Source organism: Astyanax mexicanus, chromosome 14 (assembly GCF_023375975.1).
Source record: "Astyanax mexicanus isolate ESR-SI-001 chromosome 14, AstMex3_surface, whole genome shotgun sequence".
In the NCBI taxonomy this organism is placed as follows: domain Eukaryota; kingdom Metazoa; phylum Chordata; class Actinopteri; order Characiformes; family Acestrorhamphidae; genus Astyanax; species Astyanax mexicanus.
Genome location: NC_064421.1, coordinates 42,506,197 through 42,528,286, shown reverse-complemented (window position 1 = coordinate 42,528,286; position 22,090 = coordinate 42,506,197). Strand labels below are relative to the sequence as shown.

The window sequence follows — 22,090 nt, the reverse complement described above, 5'->3', positions numbered from 1 at the left end:
CCCACAAAATTACACAATATATAAAAAAAACAAATGCAGAATGTACAACAATAGAAACTTAAAAAGGAGATTCCTATAGTTCCTATAAACACTATAAACAAAACTAAAATACTCAAAAATGTTCAAGTATTCAAATGTTCTATTGCACAAGTAATACACAGCTTTATAATAAATTTCCAATATTTTATTCTTGAAGTCAAGGTATTAAAATATTAAAATATATTAAAGTGACTGTTTATCAGTCAACTTGCCTTCATTCTCCATTTCCCAAATAAAACATTCCAAATTTCGATGTGAAGAAAATATATTTGAGAAATATATTTGAAGTCACGGGCCACAGACTCTGTAATAAAACGCTTTTAGACTCTTTGGCCCGTTTTTTTCTGCACTAAAACTGTGCACTCTCTCCGCTTTTAGACTCTTTGGCCCGTTTTTTCTGAACTAAAACAACGCACCCTCTCCGCTTTTAGACTCTTTGACCCATTTTTTCTGCGCTAAAACTGCACACCCTCTCCGCTTTTAGACTCTTTGGCCCGTTTTTTTCTGCGCTAAAACTGTGCACCCTCTCCGCTTTTAGACTCTTTGGCCCGTTTTTTCTGCACTAAAACTGCACACTCTCTCCGCTTTTAGACTCTTTGGCCCGTTTTTTCTGAACTAAAACTGTGCACTCTCTCCGCTTTTAGACTCTTTGGCCCATTTTTTCTGCGCTAAAACTGCACACCCTCTCCGCTTTTAGACTCTTTGGCCCGTTTTTTCTGCGCTAAAACTGTGCACCCTCTCCGCTTTTAGATTCTTTGGCCTGTTTTTTCTGCGCTAAAACTGCACACCCTCTCCACTTTTACACTTTTTTGCGCTTCAACTTCACTCTTGCCACTTTTAGACTCTTCGCCAACTTTCATTCTATTTCTAAAATACCTCATGGGCCACTCCAAAAAAGGAAACGGGCCGCAAATGGCCCGCGGGCCGTAGTTTGGACACCCCTGTGTTAAGGTTTTAATAATGACAGCATGGGTATCTCAGGCTATTTTCAGTTTACTGTACATTTTTATTATTGCTGCTAACAAGTGATAAAAATGATTCTCAAGCTAAATGTATCACTGCAGTATAAGTCTAAGCCCTTGATGACAATAGTGATGATCTTACACTAAAAGGCCACACACTCTTCTGCAGTGCTTAAGTGAGTTTATCTTGACCCAGTAGAAAGATGGACCCCCAGGAGAAAGAAGCTCTTTGAGCTGTTGGAGCTTTTGATCTGTTTCACTGCTGGAGAAGCTGTGGGCTTTCCTAGGGGCTTTAAAACACTGTTACTTTCATCTTGACTGCCTTATTGGACAAGCCAATCAAGTGTACAGTGTGTATAGCTTGTGATCTAACTAGCTCCGATACTCACTGACTGGGCTGAAAGATGAACTGTAGAGGAATGGGACGATTGATCGACAATGTATCGGTATTGGACGATTTTCAGCCAAAATGCAGTATCGGTGTGTATAGCTTGTGATCTAACTAGCTCCGATACTCACTGACTGGGCTGAAAGATGAACTGTAGAGGAATGGGACGATTGATCGACAATGTATCGGTATTGGACGATTTTCAGCCAAAATGCAGTATCGGCTTTTGGCCGATACCGATACATTGTCAATTAGTCGTCCCATCTCTAGTTAATAGACTACATTTGGGACTGTTTAGATTGGGGGACTACATATGGGACTGCTTTGAATGATAAATTTGCATTCGGAACTGTTCTTTTTGGATTATTTAGATTGGTAGACTACATGTTGGACTATTTAGGATGTTTTTACCACATTTAGGACTATTGATGTATAATACATTTGGGACTTTTTAAGCAATGGAAATAAGTAATAGATTGAATCACATTTTGTTTACTTTCGTTGTCTTTTTCCTTGAATTTGCTTGATTTTGTAGATTAACTCATCAGTCAGTTTATGCAAGTATAATTATTAAGGCCATAAGCTACAGATCAGCCAAGGAAAGAAGACAGGAAGGAAGGTATCGTATATGTATTGGGACACAGCCCAGAACAGTTTCACAGCCTCACTCAGCAGCCCTACCTTAATTTGTTCAATCAGTGCTATTTATATTTTCTAAAAGTCTAGTGGCGGGGACAAGATCCATTTATTATTCGGGTAGTTGATATGCTAAGGCTAGAGACAGTGAGTTAATGAGGCCAGGTACAAACTTAATTTATTAACATTCAAATAAATAGATTGTAAAAGCCTTAAACCTTGTGTGGTGTTCATATTTTTGTTACTCGTTTACTTTGTTACTTGTATTTAATTCAGCAAAATTAAGCAATTTTACATTAAAATGCTTTACACATGCTCGCTTCACCTAAATTGCAAGCAATATAAACAGCTTACATGGTTAATATTTGCCCTTTACCTTTCTTATGTTACATTTCTTTTAAAAAGTGCTACTCTTTTTTTTTATTAGTTTTTTAATAAAATGTAAAAGAAAATGAATTAAACTCAAGATATGAGTAGAAAATTTGTTTAGTTTCAAATTTACAAATGAAGCAATGTTTATTAGCCCTTGGCCAAACATACTGTATGTAATATACAGTGTGTGTTTATGGAAAATGTGTTTTGATATATGTTTTTCACAAAAAATGAGCCAATGCCAATGAGTTTGAGTTAGAAAAAATATTTTTTTTGTATCATTTGATGAAAAATGAAAACGGGTCCCACAGACCCGAACACCACACAAGGGTTAAAACAGATGGCTACACTGGAATTGATGACCCGCTTTGTTAAACCACACACACACACACATTCCTCTTCACCATCTCTCTTACATCCATTTCTCCTGTCTTTATCTCTCTTTCATGCTCCTCTAACGCATCTCATCCATTTACTCCCACCTTTCTCACACACAAAGACGACCCACCGCACTCAGGCATGTTCAAACCTTCATGATTTAAGAGCATTGATCCCCCCCCACCTCCTCTGTTCTAGTTCTGATCCTGATAAAGTGTGAGCTGCTTCTGGTGGTGTGCGCCGAGCTGATCTGCATAACAAGACTACTCTGTGTGTTTGTGTGTGTGTGTGTGTGTTTTGTGTGTTAAAGTGGCACTGGAGTGGTCTTAATGTGCTTTTAAATGTGCCTTAATTGTGCTCGGCGGAGTTTGGAGTGTGGAGGTGTGAGAGGTTCCATCTGACTCACTGTCGCTCTTAAAGAATCTTCTCTCTCTCTCTCTCTCTCTCTCTCTCTCTCTCTCTCTCTCTCTCTTTCTCTCTCTCTCTCTCTTTCTGTCTCTCTCTCACTCACACACACACACACACACTCAGTAATGAATTCACAGCATTCATCAGAGCCTGCCCTCCTCCACTGTCCCCGTATTGTGAGTGTAAAGCAGCTCGCACAGTCTCATCACACAGCTATTGAAACACGCTCACGACAATCAGAGCCGAGACCCGATCAGCGCTCGCTTATGTAAGAGCCTTTTCACAGCTCACGCGAACCTCTGGTCCTGGTCAGGTGGCGGGAATGACTGTCACCAGCCTGCGCTCAGATGGGAACATATGCTGGCATGATGTCAGTTCACACAAGGTGCCATTCTGCTCTAAAAATAACCAAGCTGATCATTTACATTTGGAACCGTTTGGCCCAGTAGACTACATTTTTGTACTGATGGTTTATATTTGGGAATACCTGGGCTGATAGACTACATTTAGCACTGTTTGTGCTGTTGGGCTATGTTTGCGATTTTTTAGCCCAATAGACTGCATTTAGGACTATATTTAGACTTGGAATATATTTTGAATAATTGGACTGTTTTATGGACTTCATTAGGATATACACCTGATTTTGCACAGTTCTGGTTGTTGGACCACTTTTGGACTATTTTGGCTTGTGGACTACATTTGAGACTTATTAGGGCCAATAGACTACATTTAAGGCTATTAGGGCTTAGACTATATTTAGGATTATTTTTATGATAAACTTTATTTAAGGATTATTGGGGTTTATAGATTTTACTTTGAATTATTCTGCCTGTAAGATTATATTTTGGACTGTTTTGGACTCTTCAGGTTGATGGACTTTATTTTGGTCTATTTTGGCCTATATTTTGGGATTTTTTTAGGCCAGTAGACTGGTTTCATACACTTTACTTTGGACTGTTTGGGCTGTTAGACTATATTTAGGACTGATTGGGCTGTTTGACTATATTTTGATAGACTTTATTTGGACCTACTTTGATTGACTACATTTGAGCTTATAGAGGACATTTTGGGACTATTTATCTTGATAGTTATCCATACAAACTGTTTGGGCTACTGAACACCATTTGGGGTTATTTGGGCTGATGCAATACATTTGGCACCTTTTGGCACAGTAGACAAGATTGGGCACTGTTTGGCTAATAGACAATATCCTGGGCTTTTTAGCTTGATTAATTATATTTGGGTAGAAAGACTACGTTTAGAACTTTTTGGCTGGTGTAATACATTTGTGTATTTTATAGAGCTGACTGTTCTGTTTGAAGATGAGGTAGATGGAGCTTATGAAAGGAAAAGGCTGAAGTATACAGACTTGGTGGCTGAGGTAAGAGAGCGTGGGTGGCAAGCATATATTAGACCGGTGGAGGTAGGTACTAGAGGCTTTGTAGCAAAGCCTGCCACAAGACTGCTGTCTGAATTCGGAATTAGAGGTTGTGTGCTGAGGACAGTAGTGAAGGAGTTGTCAGATGTAGCTGAAAGATCTAGTCAGTGGTTGTGGTTCAGAAGGGCTGAGGCTACGTTGGGAAGGGAGTGAGTTTGTGCTTCTACAGCAAGCTTGGAGGGGGGTGGGTCTGGGACGGCAGACTTCACTGTAGAGCCTTCTGGAGGTGTCGTGGGCTTAATTCAGCGAAACACTGACGAAGGAAGGTGCCTGCCTGATGACCCCTGAGAAGAGCTTGCACTGAAGTTGGTGTTTAGAGTTTGCATGAAGGGGATTGGTGTGGTCCTGCTGTTCTTGTAGTAATTTGTCTCATGAGTTTTTGCAGATGTCTGAGTACTTGGCAGTTGAGGCACGGACCATGAACATAGTTCGCTATGCCTCTGGATTCTTGTCGAGCCAGTATCAGATGGTAGTGGTTGCTGTGTTTTCTCACGCAACTTATATAATGTCATTTATTGCGTGTGATTGTGCTTAGGTAGGGTGCTGTGGTTAGTGTGTTGTTGCCATAGTTTAAGGAAGTGAGCTTAGATTAAGGAGGGATTCTGTTTGTTCATTGGTTATTTTTCGGTAGGACTGGATACTTGGCAGTTGAGGCAATGGACCATGAACATAGTGTTAGGCTGTGCTTCTGGATCCTTGTCGAGCCAGTATCAGATTGTGGTAATTTGGCTATTGTTGTTAGTTGAGTGAGTAGTAGATCCTGGCTGAGCCCTATGCATAACCCCAGCTGTTAGGTGCAGGATTTGTCAATTTCCTGTATTATGTTACTTATGCCCTTTTTACCATTTGCCCCAAAAAATGTCAACATAGACATTATGTAACTATTTTGAATGATATTTGGGACTGTTTGAGCTGGGGGACTACATTTGAAGCTACATTTTGGACTGTTTATGCTGATAGACTAGGTTTAGAACTGTTAAATCTGACTGAGCGTTTCTTAAGACTTAATTTGGGACTATTTCATTGATAAACTACATCAAGAACAAGTTACATTGATTGACTATATTTACAGGTATTTTGGCTGATATATACAGTTTAGACTTATGGACTACCTTTATAATCATGTGGGCTTACAGATTACATTTGGGACTAGCTGAAGGATCACATTTAGAGCTATTTAGGATGGTGGTCTACTACCAAAATTGAAATGTTAGCATTTAAAACTAGCCCAGTTTTTATATCTAGAATTTTGTAAAACTGTGGTTGTAAGTGTGCAACATAGGAACAGCCAGGAAAAGCATGAATCTTTATAGTTTTCTAGTTTCCCAAAGTCGTCCTCGGTCGAATTGAGAGGCATTTAAGAATCAGAAATTTCCCTCACAGCTTAGCTTGATTGCATAGGCGGAATTGTACATCTCTTACATCAGCTTGAACAATATCTGCACAGTTGATCTCACAGTTTTATTTTTAATTTAAAACAACAAACAAATAAAATTCAGTTTCTGTGATTTGGACGCTTGAAAATAAGCTGGATTTATGAGTTTTACACCAGGTTCCAGAAAGACAGTAACCAGCGTCATCCCTCACAGGAGGATTTAACACTACCTCGCAGTTGATGGTCTTCCTTCACGGCTTGCGTTTGTGAAAGCTTTGTGCTGCGAGCTTTGTGGTGGTGTCGTAGATGGGGGGGACGGGGGGACGGGGAGCTGATCCACACTCCGCTCGCACTAATCCCCCTAAACCCTCGTCTAACACTCACTCAATACCTCAGCTTAATGCTGACTTTACACCACTTTCATTCACACACACAACTTCTTCTCCCTTCTTCTTCTTTCTTTGTCTTCATCCCCCAACTCTGTTCTTCCAGCTCCGCCCCTCTGTCTCCTCCCACCCTGATCATCAGCTTAATTCCCTATAACCTCAAAATCAATACAGCCGGTCAATAACCTAGTCAGCAAACCCATTAGTCAGCACGATTGGTTCTGACTGAATTAGCCAGCACTCATGTCGAGCTGGTGAGAAGGAAAATCCAGTCAGCTGTCAGAGCGGCTTCTTAAACCCCCCCCGATTAATGAGGTCTGAACCCTTAAGCCCCTTTCATACATGCACATTCACCCAGGAGTTTAACAGTAATTAATCAGGAAAGGGTTAAGAGTGAACATAAGATGGCATTAAAATCTCAGAAAAAATTCACCCTGCACTTTACTGGCAGGAGACTGGAACTGTTCCCAAGATATTACAGAATCAACTAGCAGCATTGCTTCAGATGAAGCAGTTCTTGGACACTAAACACGTCTTGGCTGGGCTTCCACATTTAGGGTGAGAGTTTAATTGGGGGTTGACACTTTAATACACCTTCAGTACAGTAATATTTTAAAGCCTGTGTGCATCCAGACACTTTATTGACTGAGAACCGTGAACTGAGCCACTGGGAGCACATGGAAGCATATTTGGGCTGTAAAAAAACATATTTAGGACTATTTGGGACGTTAGACTTTATTTGGTACTATTTAAACTGTTGGACTACAGCTCTGGAAAAAAAAAGTTTAAAAATAAAATGAGTTTATTGGATTTTACCAAATTAAAAAATCTTCGGAATAAAATTTGAAGGAAAATGGGTGATCACAAGCCATCAAACCAAGCTGCTTGAATTTGTGCACCAGGAGTAAAGGCATAAAGTTATCCAAAAGCAGTGTGTAAGACTGGTGGAGGAGAACATGTCATGATGCATGAAAACTGTGATTAAAAATCACGGTTATTCCACTAAATACTGATTTCTAAACTCTTAAAACTTTGTGAATATGAACTTGTTTTCTTTGCATTATTTGAGATCTCTGCATCTTTTTTATTTCAGCCATTTCTCATTTTCTGCAAATAAATGCTCTAAATGACAAGATTTATATTTGGAATTTGGGAGCAATGTTGACTATAGTTTATAGAATAAAACAACAATGTTCATTTTACTTAAAAATATAACTATAAATAGCAAAATCAGAGAAACTGATTTAGAAACTGAAGTGATCTCTTAATTGTTTCTAGAGCTGATTATTTAGGACAATTTGGGATGTTAGACTATATTTAGGACTATTTGGGATGTTAGACTATATTTAGGACTATATGGGATGTTAGACTATATTTAGGACTATTTGGGATGTTAGACTATATTTAGGACTATATGGGATGTTAGACTATATTTAGGACTATTTGGGATGTTAGACTATATTTAGGATTTATTTGGGATGTTAGACTATATTTAGGACTATTTGGGATGTTAGACTATATTTAGGACTATTTGGGATGGTAGACTATATTTAGGACTATTTGGTATGTTAGACCAGCGTTTCTCAACCTTTTTTCTGTCACGGCACCCTTTAAATATATGCGAGATGTCAAGGCATCCCAGTTTACGGACGGGGGGGGGGGGGTAGGGGGGGGTGGTGCTGGCGCAGTACTTCAGGTGAGAACGAGGGGTGTTGCTGGCGGAATATGAAATAAAATAGCGCGTGCATCGCGTGGGGGGACAAAAACTTTACAGTGTGTCCCAATTTAGGGGCTGCATCCTTCAGAGCCTGTATTCGAAGACAGATTGCGTCACAGCTGCGCAGTAATACACCGCCTCTGTGGGTCACATCCTTCTGAGTATGCTGCCTGTGAATTGGGACACACCCCGACACGAGCTGACTCTGGAAAGGAAATATGCACGTGAGGCGCAATATTTTGACGGCACCCCCGATGAAGCCAGACGGCACCCCAGGGTGCCGCGGCACCCTGGTTGAGAAACACTGTGTTAGACTATATTTAGGACTATTTGGGATGGTAGACTATATTTAGGATCTTTTTGGGATGTTAGACTATATTTAGGACTATTTGGGATGGTAGACTATATTTAGGACAATTTGGGATGTTAGACTATATTTAGGACTATTTGGGATGTTAGACTATATTTAGGACTATTTGGGATGTTAGACTATATTTAGGACTATTTGGGATGTTAGACTATATTTAGGAATATTTGGGATGTTAGACTATATTTAGGACTATTTGGGATGTTAGACTATATTTAGGAATATTTGGGATGTTAGACTATATTTAGGACTATATGGGATGTTAGACTTTAGGAAAGTTGACCCCGCACTTTACTTGCAGGAGAATAGGACTGTTCCCAGGATATTGCATAAGCTGAATAGCAGCATCGTTTCAGATGAAGCAGTTCTTGGACTCTAAACACGTCTTGGCTGGGCTTCCACATTTAGGGTGAGAGTTTAATTGGTGGTTGACACTTTAATACACCTTCAGTACAGTAATATTTAAAGGCCGCTGTGCTTCCAGTTTATTGACTGAGAACAGTGAGGTGAGGCATGGGAAGCTAATGGAAGCATCTGCTTTGATCTGGCAAAGCAAAACGTGTCACTTGGACGCCCCTGTCTTTTAGCCCAAGCCTGGGCCAACTAACAGCTGCCACAGTGCATTCTGGTCAGCACAAATCCTTAAAGCCTCCATGTAATGCATCAGAACAGCTCAATATATGTCCACCGCATTGTGTGTCCAAATAAAAGCAGCAGAAAAGGGAAAGGAAGACAGTGAATTGAAGCAGAAGTTTGCTGAGTACAAACACTTTGTTACCTTCCTTAAGTAGAAATGTTTGTTATCTATACTTTACTAGAGTAAATATTTTTGAGACGACTTTTTACTTCTACTCTTCTCCATATTTTCACACAATTATTTGAACTTTCTACTTCTTATATTTTAAAAATAGCCTTCTTACTCCTATTTAATTTCAGCCTGATTTCTGATTTCATTTCAGCTTATAATCTTAAAAAAAAAAAAAAAAAAAAAAACAGACACAATGAATCTGATTGTGATTGGATGTACAGAAGTCATTATAGCTTTTAAAACTGTGTTTTGGGAGGGGGGGGGTTAGTGCACTATAGGAGGTCATGGCATTTCTTTTTTTTTTCATTACTTTTACTTTTATACTTTAAGTAGTTTTGAAACCAGTACTTTTTATTTTTTCACTTGAGTAAAAGCTTGAGTTGATACTTTAACTTCTTCAGAAGTATTTTAAGCCCTAGCATATATACACTGCTCAAAAAAATAAAGGGAACACTCAAATAACACATCCTAGATCTGAATGAATGAAATATTCTCATTGAATACTTTGTTCTGTACAAAGTTGAATGTGCTGACAACAAAATCACACAAAAATCATCAATGGAAATAAAATTTATTAACCAATGGAGGCCTGGATTTGGAGCCACACACAAAATTAAAGTGAAAAAACACACTACAGGCTGATCCAACTTTAATGTAATGTCCTTAAAACAAGTCAAAATGAGGCTCAGTATTGTGTGTGGCCTCCACGTGCCTGTATGACCTCCCTACAACGCCTGGGCATGCTCCTGATGAGGTGGCGGATGGTCTCCTGAGGGATCTCCTCCCAGACCTGGACTAAAGCATCCGCCAACTCCTGGACAGTCTGTGGTGCAACGTGACGTTGGTGGATGGAGCGAGACATGATGTCCCAGATGTGCTCAATCAGATTCAGGTCTGGGGAACGGGCGGGCCAGTCCATAGCTTCAATGCCTTCATCTTGCAGGAACTGCTGACACACTCCAGCCACATGAGGTCTAGCATTGTCCTGCATTAGGAGGAACCCAGGGCCAACCGCACCAGCATATGGTCTCACAAGGGGTCTGAGGATCTCTTCTCGGTACCTAATGGCAGTCAGGCTACCTCTGGTGAGCACATGGAGGACTGTGCGGCCCTCCAAAGAAATGCCACCCCACACCATTACTGACCCACTGCCAAACCGGTCATGCTGAAGGATGTTGCAGGCAGCAGACCGCTCTCCACGGCGTCTCCAGACTCTGTCACGTCTGTCATGTGCTCAGTATGAACCTGCTTTCATCTGTGAAGAGCACAAGGCGCCAGTGGCGAATTTGCCAATCCTGGTGTTCTCTGGCAAATGCCGAGTGTCCTGCACGGTGTTGGGCTGTGAGCACAACCCCCATCTGTGGACGTCGGGCCCTCATACCATCCTCATGGAGTCGGTTTCTAACCGTTTGTGCAGACACATGCACATTTGTGGCCTGCTGGAGGTCATTTTGCAGGGCTCTGGCAGTGCTCCTCCTGTTCCTTCTTGCACAAAGGCGGAGGTAGCGGTCCTGCTGCTGGGTTGTTGCCCTCCTACGGCCTCCTCCACGTCTCCTGGTGTACTGGCCTGTCTCCTGGTAGCGCCTCCAGCCTCTGGACACTACGCTGACAGACACAGCAAACCTTCTTGCCACGGCTCGCATTGATGTGCCATCCTGGATGAGCTGCACTACCTGAGCCACTTGTGTGGGTTGTAGAGTCCGTCTCATGCTACCACGAGTGTGAAAGAACCACCAACATTCAAAACTGACCAAAACATCAGCAAGACAGCATAGGTTCTGAGAAGTGGTCTGTGGTCCCCACCTGCAGAACCACTCCTTTATTGAGTGTGTCTTGCTAATTGCCAATAATTTCCACCTGTTGTCTATTCCATTTGCACAACAGCAGGTGAAATTGATTGTCAATCAGTGTTGCTTCCTAAGTGGACAGTTTAATTTCACAGAAGTTTGATTTACTTGGAGTTATATTGTGTTATTTGAGTGTTCCCTTTATTTTTTTGAGCAGTGTACTTCTACCTGAGTAACGAATGGAAATGGAGTCTCTTTCTTTTTTAGTTTATCTATTTAAATCTGCCTATATTTCTTAAGATTGTGTAAGTGTACCAATATATTGGGCCAATAGAAATGCTCCAAAATGACTTTGGGTCCATGAGGATAGGGAATTGTGGTAATCTGAGATGCTGGTACTGTTGTCCCCATCTGCTTTAATGTGATCACTCAGGGTTGTTAATGGCAGAGTGGATGGATGCAATTCCTCAAATCCAGGCGTTGTCCAATCCGGACCCAAACCGATAAACTACTGAGAGGGATTTAATTCTGACTGTGTTTATTTAAAGCGGCAGTTACAGTGATGTAACCGAGCTGTGTTACTTGAATGAATTAAAGAGAAACAACCGAGACAAGAGTGCAAAATATTCCACTTTACTCCACCTGATCAGAACTCCTCAGCAAGAAAAAAGAAACCCTCTCTCTCTACTCCCAAAACAACCCTGCCTCAAAACTAAGGCAACCCCCAGGGGACAAAAAGCATTGGCAACTTTATGTCATTCATGTAATTTTTATCATGACAGGCAGGCGCAAATTGAATATAAATAAAATTAAAAAGAATAAATATAGCATTTTGAAACAAAGTTAACATGAAGATTCACATTATTAGACTCGATATGTTAAATTATTGAGGGTGTTTCCATTTATTTTATGATAGGTTGATAATGTAATTATTGTGACAGGCCTGTTTAAAACAATACATGCTGTTGAAATATATTAGTATGTGTAATTTGTTTTGTCTTTCAGTTGTTGATGACATTAATAAAACACTGACAGAACTACTAGGCTTCTTCAGTATATATATATATATATACTTTGTATGTATATACTGAGTCATAACACAAGTGAAAAATGGCGACGGTCCAGACCTTGGCCTACTGAATTCTAATTAAATACCCCTGCTTTAGGGGGTGTTCATGTCATCTTCTGGCTTTTCCTTTTAGTTAGAATTTTACAGTCAAAACTACAGAGCTAATCAATTTACCTTTCCTGAGATTTTTTTTTTGTTTGATACAGTTATTTCTGTATCATTTGAGAAAAGTAATGTATGAATACATTTGATTTAAATAATTATATGCTTAAAGACGTTTTTTTTTTTTTTAAAGACGATTTTTGCAAGACAGCAACACAATATTTAGAAGCACTATGTTGACATAAACACACACACATGCACGCACACACACACACACACACTCGCAGGGTGGTGGGATCCCACACAATCCCGCAGGCCTCATTAGAACAGATCTGTGTTCTCTCAGCCCTGAAATGAAGAATCCTGCAGAGGAAAAGGGTGACACAGACCAAGAGACACTGAAGAAGAGTAAGAGAGATTGAGGGAGGTGTAGAGAGAGAAAGCGAGAGAGAAAAAGAGAGAGGGAGCGAGAAAGAGAGAGAGAGATCAGTGTTTAGATGCGTAATGTTCCTCTGATGGCCTCTGTAGGAGGGAGGCAGGCAATTTAATGACAGACATCCATCTTACGCACAGACAAACACACACACACACACACACACACACACATACATGATCTCTCACACACACACACACACACACACACACACACACATACATGATCTCTCACACACACACACACACACACACACACACACACATCATTCATCTTACAGATAGTCATACACACATTCATCACGTTATGCAGCGGCGGACGTTACGCATTCCATCGTACTCTGAAAAACTTCGCAAAGTCTGCGATGCTCAAAATGCAAATGTGAATTTGGTACGTTATGCAGTGCTGTCCATACAGCTTTAATGCTCAAAACTACAGGAACACACAGGGGTGTGACGAGATCTCGTGTCTCGCGGGGGAAAAAACAGTTAAGTGTGGAATTTTTAAGAGGGATCTGGCAACACAGTAGCGATAGCGAGTATGATGGCTGAGCAGTGAGAGCAGCTCTCAGCAGAAGAGCAAAATTCGGGTATTTGTATAGAAGATGCTTCTGCTACTTTTAAGTTGTAAGTCTGGCTGCATTTTGGCTCCAGTGGAAACAATAAACGGTAACAGAGTGACCAACAAGACACAAACCATATATAAATACTGTAAGTAAATCCTACATGTGACTGTTTCATAGGCAGTTGTACTAATCCCTTAGCTCTGTACTGTATTAAAAACACGTTCTGTCTCTGTTTGCACTTCAAGCATAGTCTTAATATGACTGGTTATGGTTCTGCATAGTTAAATTACAAGAGATTTAGGAGAAAAAAAAAACAAACCATAGTCTTAATGTGACTGGTTGTGGTTTGCACTTATTGTTTGCACTATATAAGACCTAGAAAAGTTTTTTTTTTATTTTTTTATTCTTATTTCTGTTTCTTATTGAATCAATGTGTGAGAGAAACCAGTCTGTGCGTTTTTTTGCTATTTTTTCAAATAAAACTAGTTAAAACATATAAAAATAGTTTTCAAGCCATTTTTCATAATTTTTCTTAAAAATCATTAATAATCAGTTATAACACATATGTAATAAGGGCCACAATGACCTGTTGTTTGCCAAATAGTGAACTATATCACACAGCCATCTATATTGTTGCCCTTTCTACGTATGTGTTATAACTGATTATTAATGATTTTAAGACATTTACAACATAATTACTAACCATTAATAAACAAATTGTAATTAACCATTTATAAACCCTTTATAAAGGTAGTCTTATTTTAAACTGGTACCGAAAATCCTAAAGGGTCTACAAACTTAAAAAAAAAAAAAAAAAAAACACTTGCAGTCCCTTTACTAGTTTTTGGAACACTGCTGTGAGAATTTGTTTGCATTCAGCCACAAAATAATGAATAATGGTTAGGTGTTAATGTTGGATGTTGGATGATTAGGAAGTTAACCACTACAACTCATCCCAAAGGTATCAGATGGAGCTCCAGCCTGCTCTGTTGAGCTGGAGTTGGACATGGCTGGTCATCATGGTCACACCCCTTTGTTCTTCACTTAGTTTAAAGGGAACATGAAACATTTCAGTTTGTACAAGTTTTTTTAAGGGATTAAATATAATGGGATTTATTTGGGGGGGATTTTTTTTATATCAAATGTTTACACACTAAATTATAAGATATTTATGTTTGTTATGTTTGGGCTAGTGCGCCGCCATGTTGCCCGTGCAGCTCTGGTGACGTCACAAGGTTGGTTGGTTGGTTGGTTGGTTGAAGAGCCCAGGTACATAGCTAGCGTAAAAGAGCTTATTGTTTTGGAGATTATGGATGAAGGCGAAGCTGAACTAGGCTAACGTGGAGCATTTACTCAGAGATCTTTCCTGTGTAAACCCAAGCAAAACGTTTCAGATGCTTTTCTGAGAGCGAGACGTTTTGGAGGAAACCTTGCAGCACGTCAACAGCAGGTACTGCCATCCTGTTAACTAGCTTGTTTATATATATTTATCTATTTAACATGTAAAGTCCAGAGTTCATTAAGACTGAATGAAACGTACATGATTTAAGTGGATATTGAAACACCAAGGCGCTGTTTGGTTGATAAACCGTTCAGTATGGAAGTTAGAAAGCTTACTGGGTGCTTAGCTTCATCTAGTTAGCGTTAGCTAGTTAGCTACCATTGGCTAGCTATGGTAAGCTATGTTATCTTTTACCTGTCAGCTTATCTAGACTTTGGGTAAAGTTACCTCTCGCTGCTCTGCTGGGTGGGCGCGTTGTTTGGCTCGTTCCTTGCGGCTCACAGCTGCTGCTTTTATAGTAACGTTACCTTCAGTCGGATGATCTGTACATCCCAGCTGTTCAGAGAAAGAATAAAAACAGAGGAAAAAAGCCTCGGACTTCAGCTTAGATTTTTTTTTTGGCTTTTATTATCTATTGAGGAACTAAGTTACTGTAGACTAATAGTTTATGTTAGTGAGGCATTCAGGAACCAACCTCCTGGCGTCACTTTCTGCACTGGGACAAGATGGCGCTGCGCTTACTTAAAAAAATGACTTTTAGATTAGCTTTAGCTTATTATTTTAATTCAGTTTCACTGACAACTGTTAAGCTTATAAAATTTGTTAGAGTGAAACTACATCTTGTGAATTATACTAAATACTTGAAGTGTTTCATGTCCACTTTAACCACAGATATCTATCTATAATTGAACTGGAGGTCTCCAAACCAAACGGACATGACCGAGATTGAATCAGTGGGTTCAGCGCTGAAGCCTTTCATATCATATCGGCGTCTCTGTAATGAACTAACACTTGAGAGCACTCAGATATTACTGCAATGATTCGTGTTTGTGTGAGTGTGTGTGTGTGTGTTTGTTTGTGTGTGTTTGGGGGGCTGTATGAGGAGTCGGATTTCAGCGGCGCTCATGTCTCAAGCTGACAGGAAATCTATGAGCTGCGTCCGGCGTGAGAACAAATCAAGGCCTATCATTTCGCTTGTGTTTCACATAATTGCTCAATGTTCTGTCAGGACAGAGTCCCGTCAAGGCCAGCTTTTAAACACACACACACACACATATACTATTTTGTCTCCTCAGGTTTATGTTAACGTTAATCCCGTCAATGTGTTTACATAAACTTATATAATCAATAGGCATGCCGCAAATACATGCCGCTGAAAATGGCAAAATAGCATTTTTAGTTTTCGGCTAAATAAGTGAAAAGACCAAATTATACATACCGAACAGTGACTCCTTTTCAGGGTGTTGGACTGGGCCAGGGCTTCCCAACATTTTGCAACTCATGGCCCACTTAAATCACAGCGAAATGTTCTGTGATTTTCAAAACTTGCTATTTAAAACCAAATACAGCAAAACTGTCATCTTCATCTTCATGTTTTTTTGTTGCTGTGCACATGAAGCCTAGTGCTAAGTTCTCATTTATTAGGACTCCGCCCATCACTAGTGATGCCCCAACACCAGAAGGGGGGAAGACTAGCACATGCCTCTTCCGATACACGTGAAGTCAGACACCATCTCTTTTTGAACTGCTGATGATACAACATTGCCTTGTAGAACCATTGCGCGCTTGGAGGAAAGCGCAGCGACTCTGTTCCGATACATCAGCTCACAGATGCCTCGTTCTGATCGACATCACCCTTTAGAGTGATGTGGGAGAAGAACGACATCTACGCGTTTGTCTCCATCTCGAGGATACTGTACGAAACACTACTAGTTTTTCACTGTTTTCACGCATGCACAGACTGAGAACCCTGAGAATGCACTGAGAAATTGCATTAATGATCTAAAGTCCATATATTATCCGTAATATTCTGTAGGTCCCAATTGTGCTGCCAAAACAGCAGAAGAATTATGGTATCTGGTACAGTGATCCCGTCACTGGTTCATCAGTTGTCTTATCTTGGATCACATTTGCCTTGATTTTAAAGTATGTGTGTGTGTGTGTGTTTTTAGGTACCTGTACATACCGCTGGGCGGTTCTCATCGTGGACCTTTCCAGAAGCTCGTCTCCATGGCGCTGGCGTTCAGCTTTGTGTGTTTCTGGCACGGTTGCCATGACTACCTGCAGTGGTGGGCCCTGCTGAACTGGGCTGGGGTGGTGGTGGAAAACGCTGTCGCACTCTTCCTCTCCTCCCCTCCTCTTCGTCACACCATCGTGAGTCCACCAACACACACACTCACACACACACACACCTTCTGCACTTTAACTCACCAACCCACTCCAAATCACTTTCTCATACAGTCCACACAGAAATGTTATCTGTGTGTGTGTGTGTGTGTTTGCCTGTTTTTGTGTGTGCGTGCATGCATTTGTGTGTGTGTGTTTTTGCGTGTGTATGTTGAGGGGCATGTTGAGAGGTGTGTTATCTGTGTGTGTGTGTGTGTGTGTGTGTGTGTGTGTTGATGGGTGTGTAATAAATCAGTAGTTATCAGCGCACACACACCTGGCTGAGCTCTGAAGTCACTGCAACAAAAAAGCTTAGTCAACATTAGTGATGCTCAGACACACACACACACACACACACACACACACACACACACACACACAATTAACCCTTTATTCCTTGCTTTATTCCTTCTCTTCTTTCTCACTTTTTTTCTCACTTCTCTCTCTCTCTATCTCTCTCTATTGTTTTATCTCTCTCTCTCTATCTCCCAATGTCTCTCTTTTTTTCTCTCTTCCAGACTCTTTCTTTCCCACTTTATCTCCATTTTTCTTCTTTCTCTCTCTCTTTTCTTTCTTTCCCGCTGGCTTTCTTTCTCCCTTTATCTCACTTTTTCTTCTTTCTCTCTCTATTCTCTCTCTCTCTCTCTCTTTCTCTCTCTCTCCAACTGCCTCTTTTTTCTCCTCCCGCTGAGTCTTTCTTTCTCTGTTTATCTCACTTTTCCTTCACTCTCTTTCTCTCTCCCCAGCTGCCTCTTTTTTCTCTCTTTGCCGCTGACTCTTTTTCACTTTTTCCTCTCTCTCTCTCTCTCTCTCTCTCTCTCTATTTCTCTCCCACTGCCTCTTTTTCTCTCTTTCCCTCTGACTCTTTCTCTCTTTCTCGCGTTTCCCTCTCTCTCTCTCTCTCTCTCTCTCTCTCCCCACTGCCTCTTTTTTCTTATTCCCGCTGAATCTTTCTTTCTCTCTTTATCTCACTTTTCCTTCTCACTCTCTCTCCCACTGCCTTTCTTTTTTTCTCTCTTTGCCACTGATTCTTTCTCTTTCTCGTGTTTCCCTCTCCCTCTCTCTCTCCCTCTCCCACTGCCTCTCTTTTTCTCTCTTTCCCGCTGACTCTTTCTGTCTCGCTTTTCCCTCTCTCTCTCTCTTTCTCTCTCCCACTGCCTCTTTTTTCTCTTTCCTGCTGAGTCATTTTTTCTTTTTTTATCTCACTTTTCCTTCTCTCTCTCTATATCTGTCTCTCTCTCTCTCGATTTGTTGTTATAGGTTGACAGAGCAGTAGTAGTAGTAGTGTGTGTGTGTGTGTGTGTATGTGTGTGTGTGTGTGTGTGATAAAGAGACTATGCATAGACTCCTCCATCATTATTCTCTCTCTCTCTCTCTCTCTCTCTCTCTCTCTCTGTACAGGTGTGTATTCTGTCTCCACGGATGCAGAGGCGTGGCCTGGCGTTTATCTCCGCCTTTTCCACAGCCATGCTCATCCTGTCCAATCTGGTGTTTCTGGGTGGGATCCACGTTGGTCGAGTCTATTGGAAGAGAGTGTTTGCTCAAGGTCAGTCAAACACACACACACACACACACACACAAACACACACACACACAGACCTTTTTTTGGTAATAGAAAGTAGTGTTTCAGGTGGGCGTGTCTCATACCTGTCCAGTCTCCTGTTTTGGGCAGGAAACTACTGTATTTTACTCCTCTTTCCCACCGTCCTCCCGTATTAGTATTTTCCAATATATTATAATTAAAAAAAACTTCTGCGAGTAGCAGTTCTCGCAGGTTAGTGCCGACAGCGGGGACGTACCTGGAGCAAAAATCAGAGAGATGGATAAATGCGCGGAGAGAGAGGGCATTCCTGCCAAGAAACACTATACTATGATGATACATACTCATACATATCATGTACATATGCATAATATCATACATACTTCTTTTGACAGCAGAGAATACCACTGATCACAACAAAATAAAAAAATTACAATAAAAATACTGTATATTAATATATCTAATATATTAATTTATATAATAATGTAATTACTACATACTATATCATGATACTATGATACAGAACCTCGGCTGGGCTGGTGGGATGGCTGAAAGCGGGCAGCGGAAAACTTCCCTATAGATAGATAGATAGATAGATAGATAGATAGATAGATAGATAGATAGATAGATAGATAGATAGATAGATAGATAGATAGATAGATAGATAGATAGATAGATAGATAGATAGATAGATAGATAGATAGATAGATAGATAGATAGATAGATAGATAGATAGATAGATAGATAGATAGATAGATACTTAATTACTTTAATTAATTATCTATAATTAATTTCTTTCTTCCTTTCTTCCTTTCTTTCTTTCTTTCTTTCTTTCTTTCTTCCTTCCTTCCTTTCTTTGTTTCTTTCTTCCTTTCTTTCTTTCTGTCCTTCTGTCTTCCTTCCTTTCTTTCTTTCTTTCTTCCTTTCTATCTTTCTATCTTTCTTTCTTCCTTTCTTTCCTTCCTTCATTCCTTCCTTCCCTTCTTCCTTCCTTCCTTTCTTTCTTTCTTTCTTCCTTCTTTCTTTCTTTCTTTCTTTCTTCCTTCCCTTCTTCCTTCCTTCCTTCCTTTATTCCTTCCTTCCCTTCTTCCTTCCTTCCTTCCTTTCTTTCTTTCTTTCTTCCTTCCTTCCATCCTTCCCTTCTTCCTTCCTTTCTTTCTTTCTTTCTTTCTTCCTTCCTTCCTTCCTTCCATCCTTCCCTTCTTCCTTCCTTTCCTCCTTCCTTCCTTCCTTCCTTCCTTTCTTTCTTTTTTTCTTCCTTTCTTTCTTTCTTTTTCTTCCTTTCTATCTTTCTTTCTTCCTTTCTTTCCTTCCTTCATTCCTTCCTTCCCTTCTTCCTTCCTTTCTTTCTTTCTTTCTTTCTTTCTTCCTTCTTTTCTTTCTTTCTTTCTTTCTTTCTTCCTTCTTTTCTTTCTTTCTTTCTTTCTTTCTTCCTTCCCTTCTTCCTTCCTTCATTCCTTCCTTCCCTTCTTCCTTCCTTTCTTTCTTTCTTTCTTTCTTTCTTCCTTCTTTTCTTTCTTTCTTTCTTTCTTTCTTCCTTCCCTTCTTCCTTCCTTCCTTCCTTTATTCCTTCCTTCCCTTCTTCCTTCCTTCCTTCCTTTCTTTCTTTCTTTCTTCCTTCCTTCCATCCTTCCCTTCTTCCTTCCTTTCTTTCTTTCTTTCTTTCTTCCTTCCTTCCTTCCTTCCATCCTTCCCTTCTTCCTTCCTTTCCTCCTTCCTTCCTTCCTTCCTTCCTTCCTTTCTTTCTTTTTTTCTTCCTTTCTTTCTTTCTTTTTCTTCCTTTCTATCTTTCTTTCTTCCTTTCTTTCCTTCCTTCATTCCTTCCTTCCCTTCTTCCTTCCTTTCTTTCTTTCTTTCTTTCTTTCTTCCTTCTTTTCTTTCTTTCTTTCTTTCTTTCTTCCTTCCCTTCTTCCTTCCTTCTTTCCTTTATTCCTTCCTTCCCTTCTTCCTTCCTTCCTTCCTTTCTTTCTTTCTTTCTTCCTTCCATCCTTCCCTTCTTCCTTCCTTTCTTTCTTCCTTCCTTCCTTTCTTCCTTCCTTCCTTCCATCCTTCCCTTCTTCCTTCCTTTCTTTCTTCCTTCCTTCCTTTCTTCCTTCCTTCCTTCCATCCTTCCCTTCTTCCTTCCTTTCCTCCTTCATTCCTTCCTTCCTTCCTTCCTTTCTTTCTTTTTTTTCTTTTTTTCTTCCTTTCTTTCTTTCTTTCTTTTCTTTCTGTCCTTCCTTTCTTTCTTTCTTTCTTTCTTTCTTTCTTTCTTTCTTTCTTTCTTCCTTCCTTTCTTGATCCCCGAGGGGAAATTCTAGATATCCAGCAGCAGGTATATACACAAAGTTACAAAAGGATAAAATATCAAATATAAATATACATATAAAAACAATCAAATAAAAAATATTTTGAAATCCAAAACTTGACAGGTATGGCCTGTCTGAGTGTGTGAGGGTAGTCTGTGATGGTAATGTAGCTGCTAAAACTGAAAATGCTTAAACGGTTCTTAGACTGGTTTTATACACTACATCTTCAAATATTTTGGCACAGCTTTCCTAATGGATCCGCCCACTGCTGATGCAAATGTACAAATGCGTGCACACACACACACACACACGCGGCTTGTGATTATCGCTCTTTCTCTTAATTATATTTCAGAGATTTTTAATTTGGTAAATTAAACTCAGAATTTTAGGTGGTCTCTTATTTTTTCCATAGCTGTAATTCCTTAATTATTCTTTAAAAAAAATAATGATTATTATAAAAGCTCTGCATATCTCTTGATCCTATTTCTATTAACTAGCTATAGATATTTTGAAATAAACAACAAAGCACTTTTGTAAGTTGCTCTGCATTTAAATGTAAGGTGTGTGTAATGTGTGTGTGTGTGTGTGTGTGTGTGTGTGTGAGATGATCTTGTTGAACATGGGTGGCTGGGTGGCATTAGCACACTCAGCACATCCGCTCATATAATTGTTTGCCAAAACATCTGGTCTCTCTCTCTCTCTCTCTCTCTTTCTGTCTTTTACTCTAAATCTCTCTCTGTCATTTGTGTGCAAAAACACTCTCTATTACTGGTGCTGCGTCTATAATCAGTATTAATTAACTGACTAATACTTATTTTTATTGACTACTTCATGCTTTCTTAATTATCTCCCAGTTCCAGAGACCACAAACCTCAGATCTCCAAAATAACAAGCTTAACAGGAGAAGGAAACATTCTTAACCTTCAGTGGAAGTCGATGTAAATTGCAGTATAAAGTTGTAATATAAAGACCTACTGCCAGATTTGATTATTTTTTTATTTGAACTGTGCAGTCTATCACAGAAATCTGTGTGGGTTGTAGCCTCTGAACCTTCCCTCCAGCCTAGGTTGCCAGGTACAGAAATAAACAGCATGCAGTGTGCTGCAGCCGTTAAAACTGGCGTGCTGGCTATTTTTATCCTGAACAGGTAATCACTGATCTTCAGTAAGGTTTGCTAAGCATTGCTGGGTAATTAATCAGAGGTGGTAAAATTACTGTACTGAAAATTTGTAATTAAGTAAAAGTACCTTTACTTTGCTAAAATTCTACTCGAGTAAAAGTAAAAGTACCCATCTAAAAGTCTACTTGAGTAAAAGTAAAAAAGTACTCAATTTAAAATTTACTTTGAGTAAAAGTTACGTAGTT

At 39.9% G+C, this 22,090-nt stretch overlaps 1 protein-coding gene across 1 annotated transcript in view; it reads left to right on the top strand.

The window, feature by feature from the left end:
• hhat (hedgehog acyltransferase) overlaps nt 1-22,090 on the top strand; it is a 97,062-nt gene that overhangs the window by 57,790 nt on the left and 17,182 nt on the right. Inside the window, exons 10-11 of the mRNA XM_015606155.3 lie at nt 16,684-16,885; nt 18,299-18,443. Of these exons, the coding sequence (XP_015461641.3) occupies nt 16,684-16,885; nt 18,299-18,443 (347 nt within the window). The remainder of the gene's footprint in view (nt 1-16,683; nt 16,886-18,298; nt 18,444-22,090) is intronic.